We start from the raw sequence: 24,916 nt of genomic DNA, 5'->3' as shown, positions 1-24,916 counted from the left end.
TAGACCCCATAATTGTATATGTATAGTTGGGATTATGATTCTCAAAGTGCATTACTTTGCATTTATCATCATTAAATTTCATCTGCTATTTTGTTGCACAGTCAACCTCCTCTGATTGGCTGCTTTTTCCTTTTCTGCCGATCAGAGCTGCTGTGGGAAGCAGGATCTGCTCTCTCCCCCGCCCCAGCAGGCACCATTCTTATAGGAGGCGGGTAGGAGAAGACAGAGTTTGGTGGCTTGCGGCAGTTTTGTGCTTCCCTGTCCTCTACTCCTGTGACAAGGAGAGGGCTCTTGTGCCTTCTCCTCTCCCTCCTGCATCCCCTCTCCCTGGCCTGTGTGAGGGGGGTGAACTGCAGGAGGAGCAAAGGTGAGCCAAGGTTGTCCCACCTCCATCCCTTTTGACATCTACTGGCACTGTGTTTAAACATGTCAGCGAAGAAAAGGAAAGTCGACACCGAGAACCGTTCGTTTAAAGCAAAGTGGACTGACGCTTACTGTTTTATTTTGCCACAACTTCCAAAGGGTCAACCAGTATGGTTAATTTGTACAGAGACTGTTAAATGTGGGACCTCAAATGGCATTACGAAATGAAGCACGTGGATTTGGACCTCAAGTATCCAGTGGGCTCCCAGTTAAGATCAGACAAGCTTGCTTCATTGAAGGATACATATTTTCTGAGCACAAATATTATTTCAAAGGCTACTTGTGCTCAGGAAAAGGCAACTGAAGCATCACTGAGATATGTGTAGATAACGGCAAAACACAAGAAACTTTTTGCAGATGCAGACCTTATTAAGCAGTGCATGGTTACTGCAGCTGAAATCCATTTTGCGGAGAAGAAAGACATTGTTGACGCCTTCAGACAACTGCCACTTTCAGACACAACAGCTATTAGGCATACTGAGATGATGGCACAAGACATTTTCAAGCAATTGTGTATGAAACTGAAAATGGGAAAATTTGCCATGGCAGTGGAAGTGTCCCATGATATCAGGAACACAGCACAGCTAGCACTGTATGTCCGTTTTTTTACGGAGAGAAATTTGGGGAGGAGTTGTTGTCCTTTATACCGTATAACAGTTGCACGCCCGGCAAAGATTTGTTTTAATTCTGTTCAAACTGTTTTGTCTAATAAAGGTCTTGATGTAACTCAGATTGTGTCAATTGCAACAGATGACGTTCCTGCATTGATCAGCACTCACAGAGGGCTTGTGAAACGCCTGCAAGAGCTGAACCCCAATTTGATTTCCTATCACTGTGTAATTCACCAAACAGAACTTTGTGCGAAGCTTAGCGATGAGGATGCAAATGTATTGTCAATGGTGATTAAACTTGTCGGCTTCCTTTGGTCCAAGTCATCACTGCAACACAGACAGTTCAAAAGCTTTCTGTCAGAAGTATCTGCTGATTACAATGACCTGTTGGTTCATAATGACATCCACTGGCTGAGCAGAAGGCAAGTACTAAGAAGGCTATGGGAAATTCGAGTTCTTGTGGAAGAATATGTACATAACATTCCAGGGAAAAGACAGAAGAGCTATATGCATTTTTGAGGGACGCCGCAAGCATAAGCATCCTTGTTGATTTGACAGCCCACGTAAATGATTTCAACTTAAAGCTACCAGGGCAAAATCACAACACAGTGGATCTCCACAGCAATGTCGCCTCATTTCAAAACAAACTGAGTCTCTTCAAAAGTGATTTGGAAACTGGCGAGATGCGGCATTTCCCAACGCTGCTAAACTGCCGGGACACTGCAGACGTGACTCAGATGGCATCATCTCTGGACAGATTTCCTCAAAACTTCCCACAGAGGGTCCTAGAATTTGAAGGCATTAAAGTCATCTTCCTGTTTGTAAGGAACCCATTTGTGGTACAAGCAAATGACACTTGACGTGATCAAGCAAAAGCATCCTTTCCAGATGTTGAGAAAGCGAAACTATAGCTGGATCTTACTGATTTACAAACGAATGAAGTGCTTAGGGTGCAGCATGCTGAAACTACAGCTGAAACTTTCTGGACAACTCTTGTGCTGGACTCCATGTATCCACACTTGCGGAAGGTGGCATTTAACATTTTGACTATGTTTGGCTCGACCTACGTGTGTGAATCAGCATTCTCAACAATGAACAAGATAAAATCCCATATCGTTCTGTTCTGATTGATAATCATCTGTGCAGTTGCCTTCATCTTGCATTGACTGAACTCACTCCAAACTTCAAGGCCCTTGTCCAACAAAGGACCTATCACTTTTCCTGCCAATGACGATTAGTATAATTATACATTATTCACACATATTTTATTTTAAATTTGAACTGCTGTATAAAATTACATTTTCAATAGCAGTACTACAGTTTTAACAGGTATTTCATAGTAATTATTCATGAGTCTTTTTTAATACATGTGTAAGTGAGTGTGTATGTGGAAAGACTTGAATCATAAAAGATGAAGAGTTCGTGTGTACTAAGTGTTATTTTCTTTCATACTCTGATACTTATTAAATAAACCACAAAAGTTTTGAATATGTTTTTCTATCTCTATATATACAAATATGCCTATAATAATATTATTTGACAAAACACATTCAAAACTTAAAAACAGTTGTCTGAAAGTGTTTTAATGCTAATATTTGCATCTATTTGACATTTTCTCTATGTACTTTCTCAAAGTCTCAGATGTAATTTATTACATTTTTCTTGGAGGTTATTTTTAGGTTATACAGTGGTTTGATTTTATTTTTCATTTAATGCACTAAAAATATAAGCAATAGGCCCTTGGGTATATTACGTAGAATTGTATGTGTTTGTTGAACAGTAGCACTTAGTGTGAAAAATGTTTCTCTGGAGTCCGGAGCTTGACTGTACCTTGATCAAGAAATGTGAACCTTGGCAAAAATAATCGACTACCCCTGGTCTAAACACTAAGCACATTGTTATAACTCTGATACCTATTTTAACAGTACTAACACACAGGTGAGCCAGAAGAATTCCAGCTTTTATTTGTCGGTGTCCAGGAAAGGCACGATTACCTGTTCTGTTCATTCCCTCTAAAGCACTGGCCACTGTCGGAAGACAGGGTACTGGGCTAGATGGACCTTTGGTCTGACCCAGTTTGGCCGTTCTTATGTTCTAATGTACTTCACTTTCTGCTTGAAACCATGATGTGCCCTGCCCCTTGCTGTGTATAAACAGCTGTAGCCTCCCACTCCAGAGGTGGGCATGCCTGCATGGTGGATGAATGATCTCTATAAATAAACTCTTTAAGGCAGCTTGGCTGAATGAAAAGTGATACAGACAGGTGCAGTTAGTAGTAGTATTGCACCCATATATTGAATGATCTTGAAATCCCGAAAAGAAAACGTTGGGAGAGCTAAACACACTCAGTGAGTCTGACTTTGGCTTTCCATTTTGGTGAAATCAAGAGCAGGCTTTTGTGGGATGGAGCCATCACTGGGTCCTGTCTGGCAGGAAATAACAAACTGTTGTATGTATCAAGCAGGCAAGGTCCTAACAAGCTTCAACAGGACTTTATTTTTACAGTGGAAACCTTTTTACCAAGCTGCTGCTGCACCCTCTGTAACTCTCACTCAGCCTCCTCAACTCCTCCCCTGTCCTTCCTGTTTCCTGGCCTTGCAGACTCCCAACAGCCAGTGCTCTGAGTTCTAATAATTACAAGCAACATCTAAACACCACACAAACCTAGAAATGTGGTTGTGGATTTTGATTTTCTGAGGTAATAGTGTTTGATTGGGGTGTGTAAATTCCCCCACAGTGTCTGCAACCTTCTACTTCCCCCGCAAGGGGAGAATCTGATACTGACTAGAGAACCAGTGGTCCAGCCTGTTCTGCTCTCTCTGCCCAAGCAAAGTGAGGGTCAAAAGGCAAACAGCACAAATGGTGGCAGGGTTTTAACCTGAGGGTGACCTTTGGAATGGGGAGGTGCATGGCTGCCACTTTGGGTGAGGTCACTGCTGCACTGAGCTGGGGGGTTCTCAGCATGACTAAACGCCACTGGAGGTGGGTGTCTTAATGGCATGAAGTGTAGGAACTACAGAGTCGTGCATTTTGGATACATCTGTCAACCCACAACAAAGGAGTGGCCATCAGTCAGCTAGCCACCTCTGATCACATTACCTCTCTGCTTAGGAATCAATAATACATACAGGCACATAGCGATGGCAGACAGACCTCTGGCATTCACAGTGCAGCTCAGGTAGGGTGGCAGAACAAAAGACACCCCCATACCAGACATCAGGGGCTTGCCACTCTGGACCACCAGTGGCCATCTGCCTCCACGTCCCTTCATCTCATGTGTGGCGGGCAAGAAGCCCCTTCCTCGTAGACTGCAGCTAGCTGCTCTGCTGCTACTCCAGCTTCGAGTTCTCCTCCCTCGTTAGCAATTTGCATAGACCCAACTCCAAAAAGCTTTCGGTCCCTGAGGGGAAACTAAATCCGTGAATGAGAAGGGGTGGGTTTGCAGGGCCGGCGACTCCTAAGGAATAATTTAGCTGCCGGACGCTATTTTCAGCTGGTTGCTGAGATACTGTGTTCCAGGCGCCCGTCTCAGAGGGGATCAGTTACAGGCCACAAACAATGAAGTGTAATGCAAGAGCTCAGCCAAGCTGGGATGACACTGTCTGCAGGCCCCAGGAGGGGGTGGGGGCTGCACAAGCACCTCACCCTGGGAGCTGCAAGATGCTACAGGGGCAGAGGAACAGATAGTAGGCAAGAGACAGACTTTTATTGCAAAGGGACATAGATGCTGACTGGCCAGGCATAGACTCAAGGAGTGGGATGGAGACAGTAGCTGTGGCCCAGGAGAGAGCCCCCTTTGGGAACAAGACAGAGGGGATGCATGAGGGGCTAGAGAGAACCTTCTCTTGGGGGCAAGATATGGGGGGAGCTGAAGGACAGGGGACAGCCCCTCCAGGATCAGGCGGCTAGAACTCCCCACAAGCCCACTGACCCTGTGTCTAGGAACCCATTGGCATTCTGGGTCAGACCCAGATCAAGTTCCTCTTTGTGGTCTGAACTGCATATTGAAGGAGGCCCCTGCAATTTTAATGAAGACACCAGATCCCAGCAAGCCCAAGCCGGTGCCAGGTACGAGTTTGCAGCACTCTCCAGCATCCCGCCAAGTCCTCGATTCCCCGCGGAGCCCTTGGAGCCGCCGGGTGTATCTGTGCAATGGCCCCCCACCCCTGCCCTAGGCATGCGGGGCACAGGAGCTGAGCCAAAGGCTGCCAGGCACCACACAGACAGAACCGCCTAAAGCACAAGGAGCCTGCTTGTCCGGGTCTCTCCTGCTACCGGCTGCCACTGGGCCTCAGGGCCAACCTCTCGGCTGCCACCATGACTCAGGGATTCTGGAAAGTCTACAAGTCCAAAGTGCTGCAGAGTCTGGGCAGCGAGGTGCAGGAGGAGGAGTTCAAGGATGAGGTAGGGACGGTCCTGGCAGGGGCCTCCGGTCTCCATTGCTGGCCATAGGGGCAGGCAACAGGGGTTCCTAGCTTTTCTTCCCTGAGCCCCCAGGATCCCCACACTACCCCCAGCTCCATGCACTCTGGTACCCTGCGTCCCCAGGATCCCTGCCCAGCAGCCGGCTCTGCCTGCTCTGGCACCCTGAGCCCCCAAGATCCTCACACAGTCCCCGGCTCCACTCGCTCTGGTAGCCTGTGCCCCTAGGATCCCCACACAACTCCTGGCTCCATCTGCTCTGGTACCCTGCACCCCTGGGATCCCCACACAGTCCCTGGCTCCATCCATTCTGGTACCCTGAGCCCCTGGGATTCCCGCCCAGCCCCCAGCTCCACCTGCTCTGGTACCCTGAGCCCCTGGGATCCTTACACAGCCCCTGGCTCCATCTGCTCTGGTATCCTGAGCCCCCGGGATCCCCACCAAGCCCGTGGCTCCTCCTACTCTGGTACCCTGCGCTCCTGGGATCCTCACACAGCCCCCGGCTCCACCGGCTCTGGTACCCTGAGCCCCCGGGATCCCCACACAGTCCCCAGCTCCACCTGCTCTGGTACCCTGTGCCCTCAGGATCCCCACCCAGCCCCCAGCTCCACACTCTCAATCCCTTTGGCACTAGCCTTTCCCAAGCCACGTTGGAGTTTATTCATCGATTCCCAGACTCAGAGAGTCACAGCACACAGCACAGCCGCTGCTGCTGCCATGTCTAGTCTCTGGCAGGACAACGGCCGTTGGGGTCCCTACTGCTATGGTCACAGCCAGTGCAGCAGCCACCACGCTACCTGCTGCTGCTTCTCCTTGTGCTGTTCCTCCCTCTGCTGCGGCTGTTGCAGCCTGTGGCAGCCAGTCACTTTCTGGCACCCGGTGTTTGTGCCCCGGCAGCCGCCAGCCACTTCAGACACTCTGCTTGGCTTGCCCACCCTGCCCCGGTTTTTGGCAGGGCTGCTGGGATCTGCATTCTGGGTACTGACAAATCATTCAGTTAAAAAGAAAAATCAGATCCGAGCAATTTGGAGAGTCTCGGGGTGGGGCAAGCAGGATTGGGTTTGTGTCCTTCAGTGCAGCGAAATACTAACCCAGCCCTGGCCCCTGTCAACTCAGCACTGCTTGCTACAGGGCAGGGAGAAGGACCAGGGGTACAGGGGTCGGTGCTCTAGGAGTTGCTGAACTCAGAGCAGAGACGATTCTTTTAGCATGGCAGATGGGGCATGGAGAGACCTCGCCTGGTCACTTTATCTTCAGTGTGGCCAAATGGTGTGATTTTTGGTGTTTTTCTTAAAGCGCCAGCTCCTGGAGTCAGGTGATAACGCAAGACTCTCTGCTTCCATCTAGTCACACGGGGTGGTTTGAAGCAGGCCCGGATTAGCCAATGTGCACTTGCACAAGGCCCCTGTCTCAGAGAGGCTCCCCAACCACTGGAAAAAACATTGGTTATGGTAGAAGTGGGGGAGGATTGAGCACCACCCACTTAGGTTTGGCCCAGACCCCCCTCGACAGATCCTGAAGCCCTAGGCAGCTGCCTGGTTTGCCCACAGCTAGTTTCCAACTGAACTGAACTGTCTAGGTGAAGGCAGGTGAGGAGACCCCATTTCCATAGTGCGTAGGGCCCCCGAATTCTTTGATCCCGCCCTGGTTTGAAGGCTTGACCTGATTCTTTGCAGAAGGTGAGCTGCAGAAGGGAGCTTCTGTTCAGTAGGGAATAGACAGGAGACGCCACAACACCGAGCCTGGGTCAAACAGTAGGACAAGGAGCCCTGCTAGGACCAGGGCCAAACGACTGAGGAATTCTGCTGGAAGCTCCTTGCACAGGGAATAGTTAGTGCATGGACCAGACCGAGTCCAGAGGCAGCAGCTAGAGGAGGAGGAGGAAAAAATGACTGGGGGGAGGGGAGCCTAGGGGGTGAGAAATCCTGTTGCTAATTCCACTCACCCAGGGACAGGGCCAGCCGGTCTTTCCAGGTGCTGCCTTGTGGCTGATGCTGTGAGTTTGTTTCAGGGGGATAACCCCGAGCTGGTGGAAACCACAGATGCCCCGGTTCTGATGGAGGAGGGATCGAACCCCATCTCCCAGTTGGCACGAAGGGTAAGGCCTCCTCTCTTAGGCACTCCACCTGCCTCCCAGAGCGGCCGGCTCTCTCTTAGCATCAGACCTCTGGCCCCAGTCACCACACCCCAGCCGAACCAGCCTGGGGTTTCTCCGCTCACTGGGATTGTTTTCAGGAGTCTCTGTAGGTTCCAATCTACCCTGGAGATTTGCCTGGCTTTCTGTCGCCCCCTCGGTGCCACCACGTTGTAGGGTTGCCAACTCTGACTGAAGCTATTGCGGAAGATTTTTTCCCCCCACCAACACAACATAATGTCATTTTCTTAACATATCCCATGAAACTCTCCTGGATGGCTTTCAAAAGTCACCGGGAGATCGATGCCGATGCTGGGAGACTCCCGGCCAATCCTGGAGGGATCTGTAGCAGCCCAGCACTGAAGTACGCTTTGCCTTGCTGCAGCATGTAACAGGGGCTTTGTCTTCACTGCAGAGCACGCCTGGAGACAAGGGACAGGTGGGCCCAACTGCAGTGGAACGAGGCGAGGCCAAACCCTGGGCGTGGGGGCTCACCTCACCACAGTGTGGTACAAACAGCCTGGGCCCCATCTTGGCTAGGAGAGCTCCGCGCTGGGAAGAAGGCAGCGGAGCTGTCGCCTGGCCGAGAGGGCAGTGCTCCGAGGGGAAAGCCGGATGCGGGATTAAACGTGCAATACCATGTTGCGGGAAAGCAGGCAAATCAAACCAGGCAATTATAAAGAGGACGCAAGCCCTCTGGCTCTAATACCAGGGTTCCCCTGGCCACAGGTTTCTTTAATGAATGTGAATTAGCAGAGACAGGTGCGTTTGATTTGACCGTAGCCTGGTCTTTCTTACACGTGTCCTTAAAGAAACAGCCTCTTCCAAAGGTAGACAGCAAAGCACCAGTGCTAGTGCAGAGCCCGGCCTAAGGCGAAGTAGTCGCAGATAATAGAAAGGGACAGCAGATCTACAACCACAAAAAAAAAACCCGTCATTTGAGTGCCCAGATCCCCCTCAGGGGCATTTTGCCTGTCTGCTGGAGGCCCTGATCGGTGGCCAGGCATGGGGGCTGCTTCCATGTCGGATCACAGCTTCAGGGGACTCCGAGAGCACTGAGCGCTCTAGAAATTAGGTGCTGTGTTGTGGCCCTGGGTGCCCAGCTGTATCCAGGCACCCGTTACACTGGTTGTATCTTCCCTCCAGAGTCAGCCATCCCCTCCCTGGCCCAGCTGCATTGGCTCTGATCAGTCTCCAGCCAGCCCGGCTCGAGCTGCTCAAACCTTCACCCCTTTCCCACCCTGATGGGCAGAACTCCCCATGGGAGCCTTCTTGCTGCAGTGGGTGGCAGGTGCCCATAAACATGTGGAGGGCGTGGTTGAGTCTCGTGGGGGACAGGCAGTGTGAGCATGGAACCCTGTCATATGCCATCATAATGTCTGTGCTGTCCTTCTAGGACCGAGGTTGCCCAGTCCTGGACCCGGGCCCCATGGCGCCAGGTGCTGTACAAACAGACCACAAGGCTGGTTCCTGCCCCAAAGAGCCTACACCCAGCCTAACAAAGATGAAAGCAAACGCCCCCTCACCTGTGGGCTTCCGGGGTCTCTGCCGGCTGTTCCTCACCCGCACAATGATCAGTGGGGTCACTCAAAGGGGGGCATGGAAAACAAGGGGGCAGTGGGCATGCAAAAGGCTGAACGGGGCAGAGACCTCCCTTCTGAATCTGGTGTCCGTCCCCTGCCTAACCTGGGACGAGGGGCTGGAGTGGAGACTAGCACTGCTCTTTTGGGGGTGGGGGGGATGCTGAGGTTGCCAGAGGAGGAGGGTGATGCTTTGTGGGGTGTGTCCTTGAGGCTCGTCTGTGTGCGGAGGAGGAGAAGGCAGAGGAAACACATTCCTGCTGCGTCAGTCCCGTAGAGCAAAGCTTTGGGGCCTGTTGATGTTCCCAGGGCCCCACATGAGCTCGGCCAAACCACACTAGCTCCACTCCTGCCTGGACCTGGGCAGCTTCACTGACCAGTGGTTTCCCTCTCTCTGCTCCGCAGGTCCAGGGGGCTGGCGCCAGAGGCTGGAGGAGCATGTCGTCTCTGTTCAGTAGGGAGGATGAGCACAGGCTGCTGACCCCCGAGCCCTGCGCTGACCAGTAAGACTGACGCTCGTGTCTGGGTCGTAACGTCTCCATCGGGCTCCTGTCCTTCTAGGCAGTGCCCAGCTAGCCATGGCCCAGCTTGTGGTAGGGCTGAGGGTCTGCCACAGGCCTGAGGACCAGGCTGAGGGGTGGCTTTGGGGTGAGACTGCAGGCAGCGAGGCACAAGTGAGGTACAGAGCAAGGATGCATGTACGGCCCTGTGAGACCTGAGCTCTCAACCAGGCAAGGGGTCCTCTCAAGTCGAGGATCACAATGACCCTGTTGTCATTGACCTGGATTCCAGCGAGGGCTTAGGACTAAACTCATCCCTGCTGTACATGGACCCCACTGCCATTGATATCAGTGAGAGCTACACCTGCTTACCCCATGGCTGAGTCTGAACCCGAAACTGTGTCCTACAACAGCCCCCTCGGCTATCTTCCCACCTCTGCTTCTACTAGCCAGGGGACATGATACACAGGCCACTCAGATGGCCGCCGGTGAAGGCTGAAGGCAAGAGAACCACACCCTGCTGCTATCTTGTCCTGGTCACATCCATGTGGAAATCTGTCCAGGTGATTCCAGTCCTGGATGCGAAGTGATTAGATCTAGAGGCATTTCCTGGCTCAGGAGCCAGTGTAGGAGGAGAGAGAAGAAATGACCTGGAGATTCACCAGGTGCCTCAGTCACACTGTAGAAAAGTGACCCAGTTCCCATGTGCTCCTTTGCCTATGTGGAGACCGTTCCAGCCTCCTGCCGGGGCGGCCTCGGTTCAGCCCCAAGAGCCAGCAGCTTTGCAATAAGAAGCTGCCTGTCCTCTATGTGCAGATCCTCCCAGGCCAGGAGAGTTCAAAGCCCCTGTTCTGAGCACCCCCAGTCACGTAGGCAGGGTGATCCTTGAGCCCAGCAGACAGCTGTTCATCACCGTGCCCACATGGCTGATGCCTGTGTTCTGGCCCTGTGCCTAGGAATAGGGGCTGGCATTCAGGTAGCCCCCGTGCCTTAATGAGAAGCCACGCCCTTCCCAACCAGGCTGGTTCAGTAACATCTGCTGAAGGGAAGCCTGTAGCTCAGGGATTCTTATTAAACTACAGTCACGTCTGTGCAAATCAGCCTCTCTCTCTTGTGCTCTAGCAGCCTGCCAGACACCAGGACTTGGCATCCTGTCTGCCACTCCCTGGATCATTTTGTGTGCCTGTCTGTGCCTCTCCTATACAGGCTCAGTCTCTTCCTTGTATGTTGCAATACTGCCCGACTCCCTCTTGCTGCTCCTCTCTTTCTCTCCTTGACGCTGTCCCCCGCAGCATGCTGCAGCTGTTTTTCCTCTCCAGTGTGTGTCCGGATCTTTATGCTCAGATGCTCCCTGCCCCCTAATTTCCCCATCTCTTGCTTCCAGCCCCCTGGCACCAAAGCCAGCAGAGTCACCCCCTGCAGGGAAGACGACATCAGGGTTCTGGGATGTCTTTGCCACCAAGTGGCAGCAGGCCTCTGCCCTGGACAAGAAGACGGCCCAGCCTGAGTTCAGCGAGCCAGCGGCCGAGTTCAGCGAGGCGCCAGGGGAGCCCCCGGGAGAGGAGCCCACCTATTCCAACAACGGCAGCGACCTCCAGGAGCCAGAAGAGGGCACCTTCAAGTGGGGCTTCCTGGTCAGCAAACTGGCTGAGATAAGGAATAAAAATGCCCCCAAGGGTAACTAGAGCGGAAGGACTTTTCCCGTCAGCCTCAGCCGAGGGCCCCTCGCTCACTCGGGAGGAGAACACCCAGCATTTTAACCCTTTCCCTCACTGCAGAGGAGCCAGCAGCACCGTCAGCCTAGAACACCCACAGTGTGGCTGCAGTACCCCGCCTCCCACCCCCGGGGTCTGTCCCTGTGCGCTAAGGGGCTGGACTGTTCAGTGGCTAATACCTTCTCCCTCTGGGGATCCCTCCCAGCCTGCCCTGGGGTGGAGAGACTAGAGGGTCTCACCGTCTTTCCCGCTCTCTGAGTTCTGCGGTTCACACGGGGACACTGGTCGCCCTGGGCTTTGCTCACTGGGATACCAGCTGGGCCTGAGAACGTGGCTGGGCATGGGGAATCCAGCGCTCTGATGCTGAAGGAGGGACCTGCAGGGTTAGCCTGTCCTGGAGCCTTGCTCCCCTCGCCTTGGGCCAACAGCGGCACTTGGATTGGGAGTGCAGAGCTCAGGGTAGCTCGTACCATGTGGGCATCTTGGGGACACGGTGGAGGTCCAGCTGGCACCCATCATGCCCAGAAGAATCACGTAGGTAACGCATTGAAACTCAGCTGAAAACACCCCCCTGGATGACCCTCGTGCAGCACTGGCCTCTTTGCATGGTATGGATGAGGTTCCCACTGCAGGGAAGCTGTTGTCAGAGCGAGGTCTCCACTAAGCTCCTCCCTTGTGTTCTGTACCATTTGCTCCATCAGGGAGAGATTCTGGGACCACTCCCGTGTGTGACGCATCTCACAGGGCTAAGCACTCCCTACCCGTACTATACAACATGCTCGCAGCCTAATGGTTAGAGCAGGACCAGGGCTTCCAGGTTCTTGTCCCTGCTCTGCTATTGACTTGAATTGCGTGACTGTGGGCAAGTCCTGTAAGCTCTTTGCACGACATTTGAAATGTGAGCAAGAGACTATCTATCTGCTACCTCCCAGGCATGGTGTGAAGTGACTGGGCTGGGCCTGCCACATGGACAGAGCAATTCATGTACCTAGAGCGCTTTGTGATCCTTGCATAGCTGCAGTGGAGGAAGCCCAGAGCCTGAGGAGCTGCAGTTCTGTGTACTGGGATTTCCCAAACCTGGCAAGCCAAGACTTTCAGAAGTGAGCAGAGCCTGTGGGTGCCGAGCCTAGGAGCTCTTATAGGGGCCCGGTTTGTTGAAAGAGCAGAGCACTCACCTCGGAAAAGCCAGACCCTCTTTAAAGGTGGCTTAGTTCGGATACCTGAAAATGAAGAACCAAAGATCACTAGGTGCATTAAAAAGCTTGGCCATGGTGGCTTCCATCCTAACTTGTGTAACCAGGGCAGCCAGGCTTTCAGACACGTTCTTTGGCCAAAGGCTGGATAAGAAGGAGCAGGTTCTTCATGCCTCTGGGTTAGTGTTTGGCTAAGGAGTGCCAGGAACTCACCCTCCAGCAGGAAGAGTTCTAGAATTAGATGTTCATGGTGGCTTGTGAATTACTGATCCACAGATCCTTGTAAGGCCTGGATCACCTAGCTGCAGGGAAGCGACCCAGCCAAGCTTTCCTGCATGAAACTCTGTTTCTGTGTCTCAGACCCACCATCACACATGGACGGGGGTTGCAGTTTGACTGGCCGGGGTATTTGCAGAGCGCGCGTGAGTGAGGTGTTTTCCTGCCGCTGTGCCTGTTTAACACTGATGGTGTCATTTGCAGTGAGTTTCAGCTGATCTTTATCATATGTAGAAGTGTATAAAGTAAAGATCCCTTCCCTCAACCTCCGTTTCCACAAGCCGAGGACACGGCTCGACCTGGGATCATTTCTTTGTGGCATCTCTCCGGCGCTCAGAGTCAAGCTAGGGGGCTACACTGCAAAGGACAGTCACACTTTTGCAACTGGCAATGTCTTCACATTTTTACTCAGTATGGTTGCAGAGTAGCTCAGAGCAGGGGGCCAGCATTTAGCAACAGGGCCAAATGCCCCCTTGCTCTACTGAACAGTCTAGTGGAAAAACACCCTAGTGGAAACAGTCTAGTGGAAAACAAGGCAACCTGGGCCAGATCCTCAGCTTGTGGAGACTGGCATAGCACTAGTGATATCAGTGGAGCTCTGGTTATTTACACCCACTGAGGATCCGCCGCTCCCCCCCCCCCCCGAGTCCGAGTGAGAGGAGTTTATCATTCTCCGCTTAGTCTCTAGGGGATAAGCTGCTGCATGCAATACAGCTTCAATGGAAACTGGCACTAAGCTGACCTGAGGGTGACTTACCTGGGAGCCTGGCAGAGGGAGAACGTTCACCATGTCAGGGGCCTGTAGATACACAACCTTGGAGTCCACGTTGGCCGTGTAGAGCCACCCATCTCAGAGAGGATTAGCAGTGAGATAGTCCATCTCCCGCAGCTCAGAACTGATCACCTAGAGGGGCAGGCTCAACCCACCCATGCAACCCGCGCTCCTGAGCTAGTTTCCAATGGGGGAACCCAAGAAAGAGAGAGACCAGCATAGCAGGCCAATACGCTGCGAGGCACTCGCCCACCAGGTTCTCTCAGTCTCTGGTCTGGCATCAGGGAGTTGGCTACCGAGAGAAATTTAAGACAGATTCAGTTCCTGAATGGGTTGCATTGCAGCCTTTCAAAGATCTCTACAGTCGTGCACAGGCCAAACAAGCCCTGCTCCTCCTGGGGGGAAGAGTTCACCTTCCCTGCACCCAGAGATGATTCAGAACCATTGACAGAAGAGGGGGGTGGGCCACACAACGTAAAGGTTCTGGTGATATGCAGCGGTGTTCAGGGCAGCACATATAAAACCTGGCAGAAATTGTGGAGGAGGCACATAACCCCCACATGTGCCCCCTGCCCCATGCAGTGCTTCTGTCTGCATCTGACACTGAGGTGTAAGTATTTCTTTTTCTTTCTACACAAAGATCAAGGCTTACAGAGCACATGAGGAAGATCATATGGCCAGGGAAAGCCACCTCACCAATCAGAGCCTCTCCAGCCTTCATTCTTCTCATGTCTGTTTTGCTTATGCATTAAAAAAAAAGGTGGGGGGATAAAGACCAGGCAGGAGCTGGGATCTCTAGGGGCTGGAGCAGGAGTGGCTTTAATGTAGCACGGGGCCTTGTTAACCTTCTTGCTAGTCCTGGGACATGGTAGGAACCCTTGATCCCGGTAGTGCCCCACCCCTGCAATTTCAGGTTCAGAGGATGTGGGATCCCACCCAAACTCCTGGCATGGGAGCTGGCCAAAGAGGTTCTACAAAAGCACCTCCACCCCCTCTGTATTGCCCCATCTCCACTTACAGAGCCCAGACCCAGCAAGCCCCTTGCCTCGCCTCTCAACTCCCACTGCTGGCCCCAGCGCAAGGGGGATAGATTCCACATGAATCCTGCAGCCTAGACATTAGCTCCTGGCCCAATTTTACATCCTCACTGCCCCCATCTTTAATTTCTCCTTAACAGTATAAAGCCTCCCCCAACCTCCTTCCTCCCCCAATTCTGCAAAAAAGAAAGAACATCAACATGGTAAACTTTTATTAAAGTCACCCTGACACGGTCGTTGTTCCTAGAGAAGCCACTAGGTGTCAGTAAGTCTGCAGCATGAGAAAAGCACCCTGAAAAGAACTGATCGAACTCCTCAATTTTCATTCATAGAGTGTGAGGCCAGAGGGGGCCCGTGTGGTTCCCCAGCCAGACCTGCCTAGCCTCGCTCCAAGGAGGCCTTGGTAAGTGTAAAGAGCGCTTTAGCTACAATGCCAGGTAGAAGCACCAGAGTTCAGAAGTTCCAGCTGATTAACTTGAAGCATCATCTGATCCTCTTGGCTGCACCAGCGAGGATGTAACTGTCTGAAGGCGAGTGGTGGCCAGCTCAAAGATCTCAGATTCAGGGCTGCCAGGCCGCTCCCAAACACGAAGCAGAAAGATGTTAGAATAGACAGTGACAGTCCCAGACCGTTTTCGGGGTGGAGAGAATGGGCTCCCCAGCTCCTCATACACTAGTGAGATCCTGATTTTTAATCAGTAAATCCAGGTGTTATTTGCTAACAGTGCGTGCCATGGAGCAGAGGCACCTGGCTGTAAGAAAGGACAGCTCAAGCCATACACGGATTAATTGCTGCGACTCTGGTGCACTGCTGGGCCCCAGCGCCACAGGCATCGAGCCATGTGGCCTTAGGAGTTGACAGGACTCCCGTACCATGGGTCACATGCCAACTGGGAGCAGGAAGCACAGTGCAAAGCTGGAAGCGTGGATGGCCAGCGCTGTGGAGTGTTTGGCCTCCCAACCTGGCAGCTAGTTATGGCAACATTTAGGATAAACATGGCTGCTATGAACCATACCAAGGCCCAACAAACTCATAACCCAAGACACAGAACACGCTTTGGACTGTTCCAGTTCTCAGTCACAAGAGGGGTTCCTTTCAACCCACCATCCTAGAGGCGGGGGCTCCATCTTGGTTCTCCACCTCTTTCCACTCAGGTCACTGCTTGCCTCTTAACTGCCCACACCCAAGGGGCTCCCCTTCCATGGCCCACCAGAGAGAACCACTCTCCTGTTAGCCATTCCTCCTGGCCAGTTACAGGCCTTTCCACTAGAGCCAGCGGTGGGGCTGGCTGGGAGAGTCCTAGCGGCATGAGCCCCACCTTGTGTTTTAAGTCAAGCAGAAGGTGTGACCCCAAGAGGCAGCTGGGAGGCAGCTGCCACTGCCCAGGTGGAGGGCGGGGGATGAGCAGAGGACATGAAAGGAGTCGGTTGGTTCAGCACTCCCCTGAGATAACCTGACTCCTCTTCCCCTGCAGATTAAAGGGAGCCATTTATCACAGCAGAGCTTCTGGAGCACAGCGGGTGCCAGAGCCCTCCTGCAGCTGGAGGAGGAGGGCACAGGTCATGGAGGTGATCGGGGCTCCTGAAAGGATGAGTAAATCATCCCTCAGAGCGTTCTCAGGCAGGTTCCTGTCAGGCTGGAATCTGCACAGGCTGGAAAGGATCATCCTGCTCCTGGGAGCTCAGCTCCGCCCTGCAGGGGCTGGGAGGGGGAACCAAAGCTAGGGATGGGGGCCAGTGGAAGTTGCTGAAGGAAAGGCTGCTGTTGTGGGGGGGGGGGAAGGGGCCGCAGGAGGGCAGAGCCTGTTGGCATCTTCCCGCAACCCCCAGGAGGGAACTGGCCCACCAGCCAAGGGAAAGCAGACTCCAGAATGACGCTGAACTCTGCCGATGGGAGAGGGGTGGGAGAACTGGTGATGCTCTGTACCCTAGCCTGAGCATGGCCATGATCCCAGCATGGCCCACTGCAATCCAGGTACTTCCCCTCTGTTTGCTCTAGCGGGAAGAGGAGAGTCAGTGGCTCAGAGCCCTCCTCAGTTCACTTGGCCACGCTGCTCCCACGTGGAGCACGGGGGAAAGGCAGAGGGGAGTCCAGAGAAAAGCAGACAGGCTGCAGCTCTGACATATCCTTGCTGTTGGGCAGAGATCACATGCGGCAGGATTGAAAACACAGCCGGCTTTATTCAGAACTTTTCAGATCCAGCCAAAATGAAACAATTTCTCTTGGGAAAAAAAAGGAAGTTTGACAGCATGGGGGGCTCCCAGGGCTGGTACAGCCAGGTCCCACAGCTGCAGCCATACACCTAAACATCTCCCAGTCTGCTAGCGTCATGCCAGCGCCTCTGGTCATTCCTGGATCCCTCAGCGAGGGAGGAGCCCATGCAGCCAGAGGGTCCTTTTCTGCCCTTCCGACCTCATCCACCGCAGAGCTGGCTGCATCAGTTAAGGGGCCAGGCCGAGAGCGTAGCAGCAGAGAAAGGGTTAAAGGGCCAGTCAAGGGGGACGCAGGGAGTGGCCAGTTTGTCTCCCCCTTCCAGTCCCATTGCTCCCACACTCAGGTGCCAGCACCAGTCCCAAGGGGGAGCTGAAGCAGGGGGGCAGCCTGGGGGGGCTGCTCCAAGCCCTCTCCCCCAGCACAATTCCTTCCCTGGGCACATTTTAAAATATCATTCAAAAAAGAGGAAAGTCTCTGTTGAGCACACGGGCCCTGAGAGGTGAATGTCACCCACACCCCCTCCCCGGCTCAGCAGGATTAGGCCATGCAGTTCTGGAAGCACCTGCCCCCTCCTCCCCATTTACATAACAGTCCCCAGTTGGCAGCCCCAGTGCAGAAAGGTACTTGTGGGTAGCTGCACATACCCAGGGCAGGAGCCAGCTCAGGGCACCTTCACCCCCACGAGCATCTGCTTCACCCAGGGGCCGAATGATCTGCCCAGTTCATGCCCCAGGCCGCCTCCTGCCCGCACAGAGAGCAACCGGGGAGGGGGGTTGCCATTGCCTTCGCAGGAGGCAGGACTGGCGGGCGTGACCAGTGCCGGGAACCACCTGGGCTGGAGTGGAGGTCGCCTGTCCCCAGCCCTTGAGATGGGAAGGGGCCTCTGTAGGCTGGCCAGGGCCCTTCCCTCAGACCGTGGACTCCCTGGCCATCGCCCAGGCTCTCTGGCAGCCATAGAGCCACTTGATCACCCGGGCGTTGCGCTCGATAATGGAGACGGTCGAGCAGCACCGTGCGCCTGGCAACTCCACATCGGGCCCTGCTTCGCAGTCGCTGGAGTGGGCCGGCCCGCTATGCTCCGAACCGGCCGAGCCTGCGCTACCCAGGAGCAAGGAGGAGGCCACGTCCCAGCCAGCAGGTCCAAACCTCTCCCTGCCCAGCACCTCCACCAGATCCCGGTCCAAGCCGCAGTAGTTGAAAAACCTCTCCTTCTCGGAGAGGGGCAGGGAGCAGCCTCGGCCCAGCTCCCTCTTGGTCTCCTTCGGGCCTGGTCCTGACTCGGGGCTGGGCAGGTGCGTCTGGCTGCTGCGTGGAGGCTGCACCACAGGGTTCGCGTTCGGACTGAAGATGCTGCCCCCTGGGCTCTGCATTCTAGCAGCCTCCTTCTCCACCGGCACCCACACCATGGGGGTCTCGTCTCTCTCCGGCCCCTGCTGCCCGTCACCCAGGCCCCTGGAGGAGGGGGAGCTGGGGAGTTTGTCTCTCAGAGGCCCCTGGAAGAGCCGCCTGACCAGGCCGGAGCCCTTGGCATTCTCCGTGTTGACAGCCGTGCAGTCCCGTTTCTGCCGGTAGATGATGAGCGAGTCGGGCCTCAGCAGGCGTTTGCTGCTGCCCCTGCGCGCCACGGGGGACTGGGGAGAAGGCAGCAGCTTCCTGGGGCCGTTCTGCTTGGGACTGTCTCGGCCCAGCTCTGAGCTCTGACAGATCTCGTGACACTGGTGGAGAGTCAGGCGCCTCCTGCTGCGAGGGGAAGGCTGCGGGGGACAGCTACGCAGCACTGGCTCCTGCCGGCTGTTGATCACTTGCTGGGTTTTGACATACTTGGCTTTGTCAGCTTCCAGCCTCTCCACGGCACTAGGGGTACGGCCCCCGCTCCCCACCTCCATCTGCCTGCGGAGATACTCCGGGCCCCGGTTCAGCAGCCCCAGGGGCGATGTGCTACTTGCAGGAGACACAGGCCTCATGGTCTCGTGCATGTGCACCTCGGCTCTCAGGAACAGGGTACAGCGACCTGCAATGGGGGTCCCCTCAGGGGAACCATAGCACGAAAGCCCCAAACCCCAAATCCACACTATTCTAAAGCCAGCCCCTCGAGTGGGCCACAGGACGCCGATGTGGCTCTTCACCCAGAAGCCAGAACCTGTATCCAGACAGGACAGCAAGAGGGGCTCTCTGGCACCAGCTTCCGTATCCGCAAGGAGCCCCAGAAGCCAGCTTTCTGCTCCTTGCCCCACTGCAGGAGCCAGTCCTCAGTGGCCGTGGGGAAGATGCACTCGGCTCCTGGAAGGAGAGGAGGGAAGTGGTTAGTAATAGGAAAGTTGTTGCCATCTCCACCAGCAAAGGGCCCTGCATGGGTAATGGGCAGCTGCCATCCATCCCCAGGCTGGGGAAGGACCTGGTCCCACCTCCGGAGGATTTTGTTTGTAGGGGAATGGGGATGCAGATAATGTAGCACCCAAGTGTCCCCCAGGAGAAGGACCATTTTGAGCAGGAACCATCATCTCAAGGGGAAGCTGCCCTCCAACTAGGTCATTCACGCACACCCCATCTCCCCCTCTCTGGCACTGTGGGCACAGAGAGGTGCCCCACTCCCCACCAGTGTAATATGGCACCCAGGCTACAGCCCTGCCCCAGCTCCACTCTGCCTGCTGCCCAGCTGCTGCACATGGCTGTGGAGGAGGCAGTCAGGAGGGGCCCGTACCCAGCACAGCGGGCAGTGGTGTGTCCAGCTCAGCTGCATCAGTGGGAGATGGAGCAAAGCAGGACCCTTTGGATGAGGCCCTGCAGTCAGAGAGAGTGGGGACGGGGCAGCCCAGAGCTGCTGCCTGCTGTGTGGCTCTATGGGAGATGGACCAAGGATTCAGGAGCGAGAGGAAGACACGCCTCCCCCACAAAATGGGGGTAGATGAGGGTTCTGGTTTGAGCCTCTCCCCCTCACCATGGCAGAGATGGGCACCCAGACAGCCCAGAGCCCAAGACGATGGGGGTAGGGGAATGGAGGAGAGGGAGAGGAGGAGAACGCACAGGCGAAGGGCAACCCAGAGCTGAGGAGAGGGGGCAGCTGGAAGCAGGGAAGGAGCTTGATTTTCTTGTCCAGTAAAGGGGCCGGGCTAGGTGCCCTTGTGAGCCACCCATGCCCGTGGCTGCATTCAAGACACCAGGAGGAAACCTAACTACCGCACAGGGCCACAACTGAGACACTGATGAGAAGGAGGGGGGCACCTTGGAGGAACGGGGCAGCCGGCCAGGGCTGCAGTTTCAGGGAGGGTTTTGATGCCACCTCTAGATGCATCGTGCAGTTCAGAGTGGCGTGGGTCGGGCTGCTGAGGGGCTCGGGCATTGTTCAGATGGGTGTGAGGTCCCCCTCTCCCCGCCGTGACAGCCCCTGATCCTCTGAAGCATGGCAGCAGACAGGATGCTGGAAAAGGAGAAGTCGCAGGCTGATCTCTGCTGGGATGCCAGTGCCACCATGCTTCAGGCCGAGTAGGAGCCAAGGAGGGCACATGGCCCAGCTCCCAACCTGACTGGCTAGCTCAGACGCACAGCAAAGAGACTGGGAGAGGACAGGAGAGGGGCCCTTTTCTAGACAGCAGCAGGCCTCTAGGTGGGACTAATCGCGGCAGGAAGAGGAAAGCACCGAACAGCCTGTGAAGTCGCCTGGGTTATTGCAGAGCTTCCAAGAGCAACTTAAAACAGGAAAAAATACCGGAGCCAGCAGCCTTATCTTTATGTGCCCAACGGTAGCAGAACAAAGACAATCCGGCCCTTAAGTGCCGCAGAGCCACCCATGCTTCCCGGCAGCCCCCAGCACTGCCGGTGCTACCTTCGGGAGCCAGGTTGGAGCAGCTGGGAGGGGAGGAACCAGACGGCAGGAGGTGGAAAAGCCACAAGGGCGTTTCTGGCTCCACTCGCCTTCCGTGTGGCTCAGAATAATCACAGCGTCTGAGCGGCCCCGGGTTGGGACGGGCTCCGTTCTGGGTTTCCCTTTTCAGAAAGGAAAACAAGAAAAAGGCTTTTTTTAAATCCGTCCAAGTCTCAGCCGATTGACACACTGACTCCACAGTGGCTGTTGAGGGCTAAAGTCCCCACGGAGGCAATATGGCCCGGCAGCTCGAGCACCAGACCAGGAGTTGGGAGACATGGGTTCTACTCCCAGCTCTCACCTGCAGGGTAACTTTGGGCATATCACTTCCCCCATGTCTCTGTGCCTCAGTTTCCCCATGCGGCTTGACTGTTTAGATTGTCAGCTCTTTTGGGCAGGGATTGGCTCGACTGGGTGTATGTGCAAAGCCTCCAGGTGCTACTGTAATAGAAACAAGCACCTGTCTAGTTGCCCAAGATAAAGAGTCCCAGAACCAAAGAGCCTCATCCTGGAGCAGGTGGGCCAATCCCAGAACCATTAAACTTTTGCAGGCTCAGCTCCCAACCATCTCATATTCACATCAAACAAGCCAGCGACCAACAGGGCTTAGAAAGGGCAAGATTCCCCCCAGCTTTGCCCCATGACTAATTCCTAATTCATAGGAGGCCCTAAATGAACAGCCAGAGGTCACTGCTGGCATCGTGACCATCCAAGAGCCTTTATTAGCCTACGGGGAATAATGGCTCTTATTCACCTCTTAACTGACCATCCATCCAGGGAAGGACTGGGACAAAGCAAGATCTGAGCCTAAGGGGCTGGCTAATGAAGGGCCAGGGTGGGACCAGGGCAGTAAATCTGGTGCTGAAGTTGACAGCAGCTAGGGCAGGGGGCCTGGAGACACATGCAGAAGCTGTAAATGCCCCAAGCAGATGGTTTCCTTTAACAGAAGAGACACAAATGGCGCTGAAGAGCTCCTCAGTCCAGCAGTGACTGATTGGACGTTAATGGTTAACCAGCCTGCCTGCCCCAGGCAGGCACCATTCTCTGCCCATTGCTGGAAAAAAAGCCTGTCTACACTCTGAGCTGGATTCCCGCCCCCCACAATTCCCCTCCAGCCTGCCAGAGAACACGCAGGACAAACCCCCAGGTAACTTGTCACAGGAACACTTCACCCTTCTCAGCTAAGGAGCTCCAAGCACATGACAAATGAGAACAAAATAAACTTTTCAACATCCCCCAGAGGCATGTCGGTCTCATTCTCATTTTACAGGCAGGAAAATGGAGGCATGAAGCAGTTAAGCAAGTTGCCCGAGATCCCGCAGGAAGTCTATGGCAGAGCCAGATCTCCCTGGAGCCAAACTAACAGAGACCTCTGAGACGAGAAGCAAGAGTCTGGACTGAGAAAGAGGCAACAGCTGGAGTATGATACTGTGGTAAGGAAGGGATCAGCATCCACCCAACCAAACCCTCCACCAGCTGAGGCCTGGTTCCTTCTGCCTTTCCTGCCATTTAATCCCACCACACACCTCTGACCTGCACGGTCACGGAAAAGACCCCACATGCTGGAGATCAGTAAGACTTTCACATGGAGACTTCATGCCACCCAGGGAGAGGCTGCCCAGGGTCTGGCGTACCCAGTTCGGTCACACAAAGAGGGGTTGCACGATAGAGGCACGGATTCCCTGCCACTTTCCCAGGGGGCATTTCTGATGGAAAGGTTCACTGCCTCGATCAGTCCTGAGTGCAGGAATTTCAACTCCAGCTCTCAGAGCAGAGATCAAGTCAGCAGGGGAGGTAACAGACCAGCTCCCGAGTGGTTGTTAGAGTCACTGGGGAAATTGAATTTCCAGCCTGCAGGAAATCCCACTTTCCACATTTGCTTTCATCCCAAAGGAGGAGGAAAAGTCAAAACTGGGAGAATTTTCATGAAACAAAAAGTTGGAAAGTTGAGAAATTGGGAGAGGAAATGTGTTCTATCAAAGTGAAACACTTGTTCAAACCGTTTCCTTTTGTGTTTTCCCAATTAAAAACAAACACAAAACAAAAACAAACAAAAAAATCAACAGTTTTGGTTCCCTTGTGCTGCTCTAGGTGCCTGCTTCCATCTGTCATCTCAATAGTTAAGCTGTCCGCTTTTGGGGGCAGGGACTTTGTCCTACTTTGTACAGCCCCTAGCACAATGGGCCCCAGTGCATTGACCAAGCCTCTCACATGCTATCGCAAGACAAATAAACAGGTTCTTTCCCCCCCAGGGAAATTTTATTTCAGTGCAACCCCATATTTTGCCAGGAAAGTTTTCTACTAGCTCTCCCCAGTATGCTCCAGATAGAAGCACCACAGCAGTTCCGAGTCAAAATGCAATTGTTCCTACTACTGCAACAACCACTTTGCCTGGATACAGCACCTTGTGGGTATCCTTAAAGCATTTTACGTGCATGGATTAAGCCACACAAGTCCTGTATGTAAAGACAGGTAAGAATCACTGCACCCACCTATGGGGTGGAACACAGCAAGTCTTGACCAGCACAAAGCAACACTACACCAACAGCTGGTGTAGGAAAAGAAGAATGCTGCGCAGGTGAAACTGCCAGGGCAGAGAGAGAGTTCCAGAGTTGGAAGATGGCTAGGACACCAAAGACCAGATTTTCAGGAGAGCTCAGCTTGTTGATGACTGAATACCCTTGAAAAACTGGCTATAAACAGGAGCTGAGCACTTGAAAACCGTACACACGCATGCCACATGAGTTGGGACAGCAGCAGCCAGGGCACGAAATGCCTCACTGCCAGGCACCAGAGCAGAAAACATGCATCTGAAAAGATCACCCCATGCACTGCTCACCAAGGGAAGACTGGCTGTAAAGGCTGCAGGAAGGGTCCCCCCGGGGGCTTCCTCCTGTGGATCCTAACACAGCACTGAAGCCAGACCAAAGTTTCTCCAGCTGGGAGCTTAGATCCCATCCCATGTTATCCCAGGGCCACTAAGATGCAAGGGGGGAGGGGGGAACCTGCTATAAAAAGCCCAAAGAGCTGAACTTCTGCCTCCCAAACATAGCACTATAAATAAGCAGTTCCAGGGCAGACACTCACCCGCCTCCCTGGCACGTGCCCGGCAGAGACAGCTCAAACATGGGGCAGCCAGATCTCAGCTCCCAAAAGCAACCAGTACAGGCCTCCAGCCCCCTTGGGACCAGAGCTGGACGCCCGAAGGTGGCACCCACTAGCTAAGGCTGCACAGAGCAAACAGGGATCCCATTGGAGCCCACAGCAGGGCATGGCCTGCCCCAAAGGACAAGACACTATGCCATGCCCACAGAGCCTGGCACAGCCACTCATCCCCCTGTTAGTACCCCCCCAGGGCTGGTGTTAGAGTGGCTGGAGCCCAGGGCAGGAAGCCGAAGCCCAAGCAGCTCAGCTTCATGGGCCCCCCCGTGCCACGGGCCCCAGGAAATTGCCCTGCTTGCTACCCCCTAATGCTGGCCCTGGGACCACCCCAGCCTTGCAGCAGAAATTCTGCTGAGCCAAGCAGTGGGGCCCCATGGCAGGGCAGGGTCGGGGGCTCCAGCAAGCTGTGGTGCCTCAGCACAGAGCGGCAGGGCAGAGAGGGCACTCACCCAGCCCGGCTATGGCATCTCCAGGCAAGCACCAGCTGGTCCTGCCCTGCCAAGAGCTCCCAGGGAACTGAGCTGAGCCAGGGCAGGCAGCGGCTGCTGGATATACATCCCCTCCCTGTGCATTAACCCCTTCCCTCCTGCTCACCCCCAGGCCTTTAATCCCTCCCCTCCTGACCCCACCCAGCCTGCATTAACCCCTCTCCTCCTGACCCCACCCAGCCTCCATTAACCCCTTGCCTCCTCCCCAGCCTGCATTAACCCCTCTCCTCCTGACCCCACCCAGCCTCCATTAACCCCTCCCCTCCTGACCCCACGCAGCCTGGGGCAGTCATGTGTGGGGGGAGGTTGCACCAACGGAGGGGGTGTCACTGTCTGTGCTGGGAGATAACTCTCAGCCCCTTGCAGCAAACAGACGCTTTGCTCTCGGCCCTCTCCCTGCCAGCCCCACATCTGGAATGAGACAGTGAGATGGTGGGGGGGGAAGGAAGGTGCAGCTGTTTCTCATTTTACACCTCATTACTCAAGAGGCCTGAGGTCCAGCCCAGCAGCAGTAATTCGACTGCAG

General features: G+C 54.4%; 2 protein-coding genes across 3 annotated transcripts; one reads left to right on the top strand and one right to left on the bottom strand.

Moving 5' to 3' along the window:
• Window positions 1-5,254: 5,254 nt before the first annotated feature.
• C22H1orf232 (chromosome 22 C1orf232 homolog) lies at window positions 5,255-13,041 on the top strand. The gene is made up of 4 exons (XM_050932679.1): window positions 5,255-5,438; window positions 7,468-7,554; window positions 9,576-9,673; window positions 11,055-13,041. The coding sequence occupies exons 1-4, from the start codon at window positions 5,352-5,354 to the stop codon at window positions 11,353-11,355; spliced, it is 573 nt and encodes a 190-aa protein (XP_050788636.1). The 5' UTR covers window positions 5,255-5,351; the 3' UTR covers window positions 11,356-13,041.
• A 1,866-nt stretch (window positions 13,042-14,907) lies between these two features.
• FAM110D (family with sequence similarity 110 member D) lies at window positions 14,908-24,407 on the bottom strand. 2 transcript variants are annotated; one of them, XM_050932667.1, is made up of 2 exons: window positions 24,352-24,407; window positions 14,908-19,158 (listed from the first exon to the last, which is right to left on the bottom strand). In XM_050932667.1, the coding sequence occupies exon 2, from the start codon at window positions 18,852-18,854 to the stop codon at window positions 17,787-17,789; it is 1,068 nt and encodes a 355-aa protein (XP_050788624.1). In that variant the 5' UTR covers window positions 18,855-19,158; window positions 24,352-24,407; the 3' UTR covers window positions 14,908-17,786. The 2 variants fall into 2 exon arrangements, with proteins under 2 accessions (XP_050788624.1, XP_050788626.1); XM_050932669.1 differs by lacking the exon at window positions 24,352-24,407 and adding an exon at window positions 23,580-23,633.
• Between the last annotated feature and the right edge of the window lie 509 nt (window positions 24,408-24,916).

This window comes from Gopherus flavomarginatus, chromosome 22 (assembly GCF_025201925.1).
Source record: "Gopherus flavomarginatus isolate rGopFla2 chromosome 22, rGopFla2.mat.asm, whole genome shotgun sequence".
NCBI lineage: Eukaryota > Metazoa > Chordata > Testudines > Testudinidae > Gopherus > Gopherus flavomarginatus.
The sequence above is the reverse complement of the archived record's forward strand: the minus strand, read 5'-3'. Positions and strand labels throughout refer to the sequence as shown.

What these genes read in the sequence shown, in the direction of transcription:
- FAM110D (XM_050932667.1), bottom strand. Translation starts at nt 18,854, where the DNA reads ATGCACGAGACCATGAGGCCTGTGTCTCCTGCAAGTAGCACATCGCCC.
- C22H1orf232 (XM_050932679.1), top strand. Translation starts at nt 5,352, where the DNA reads ATGACTCAGGGATTCTGGAAAGTCTACAAGTCCAAAGTGCTGCAGAGT. An exon ending in TCTCCCAGTTGGCACGAAGG is followed by an intron (nt 7,555 to 9,575) that starts GTAAGGCCTCCT and finishes TCTGCTCCGCAG; the next exon opens with GTCCAGGGGGCTGGCGCCAG. An exon ending in CCCGAGCCCTGCGCTGACCA is followed by an intron (nt 9,674 to 11,054) that starts GTAAGACTGACG and finishes TCTTGCTTCCAG; the next exon opens with CCCCCTGGCACCAAAGCCAG.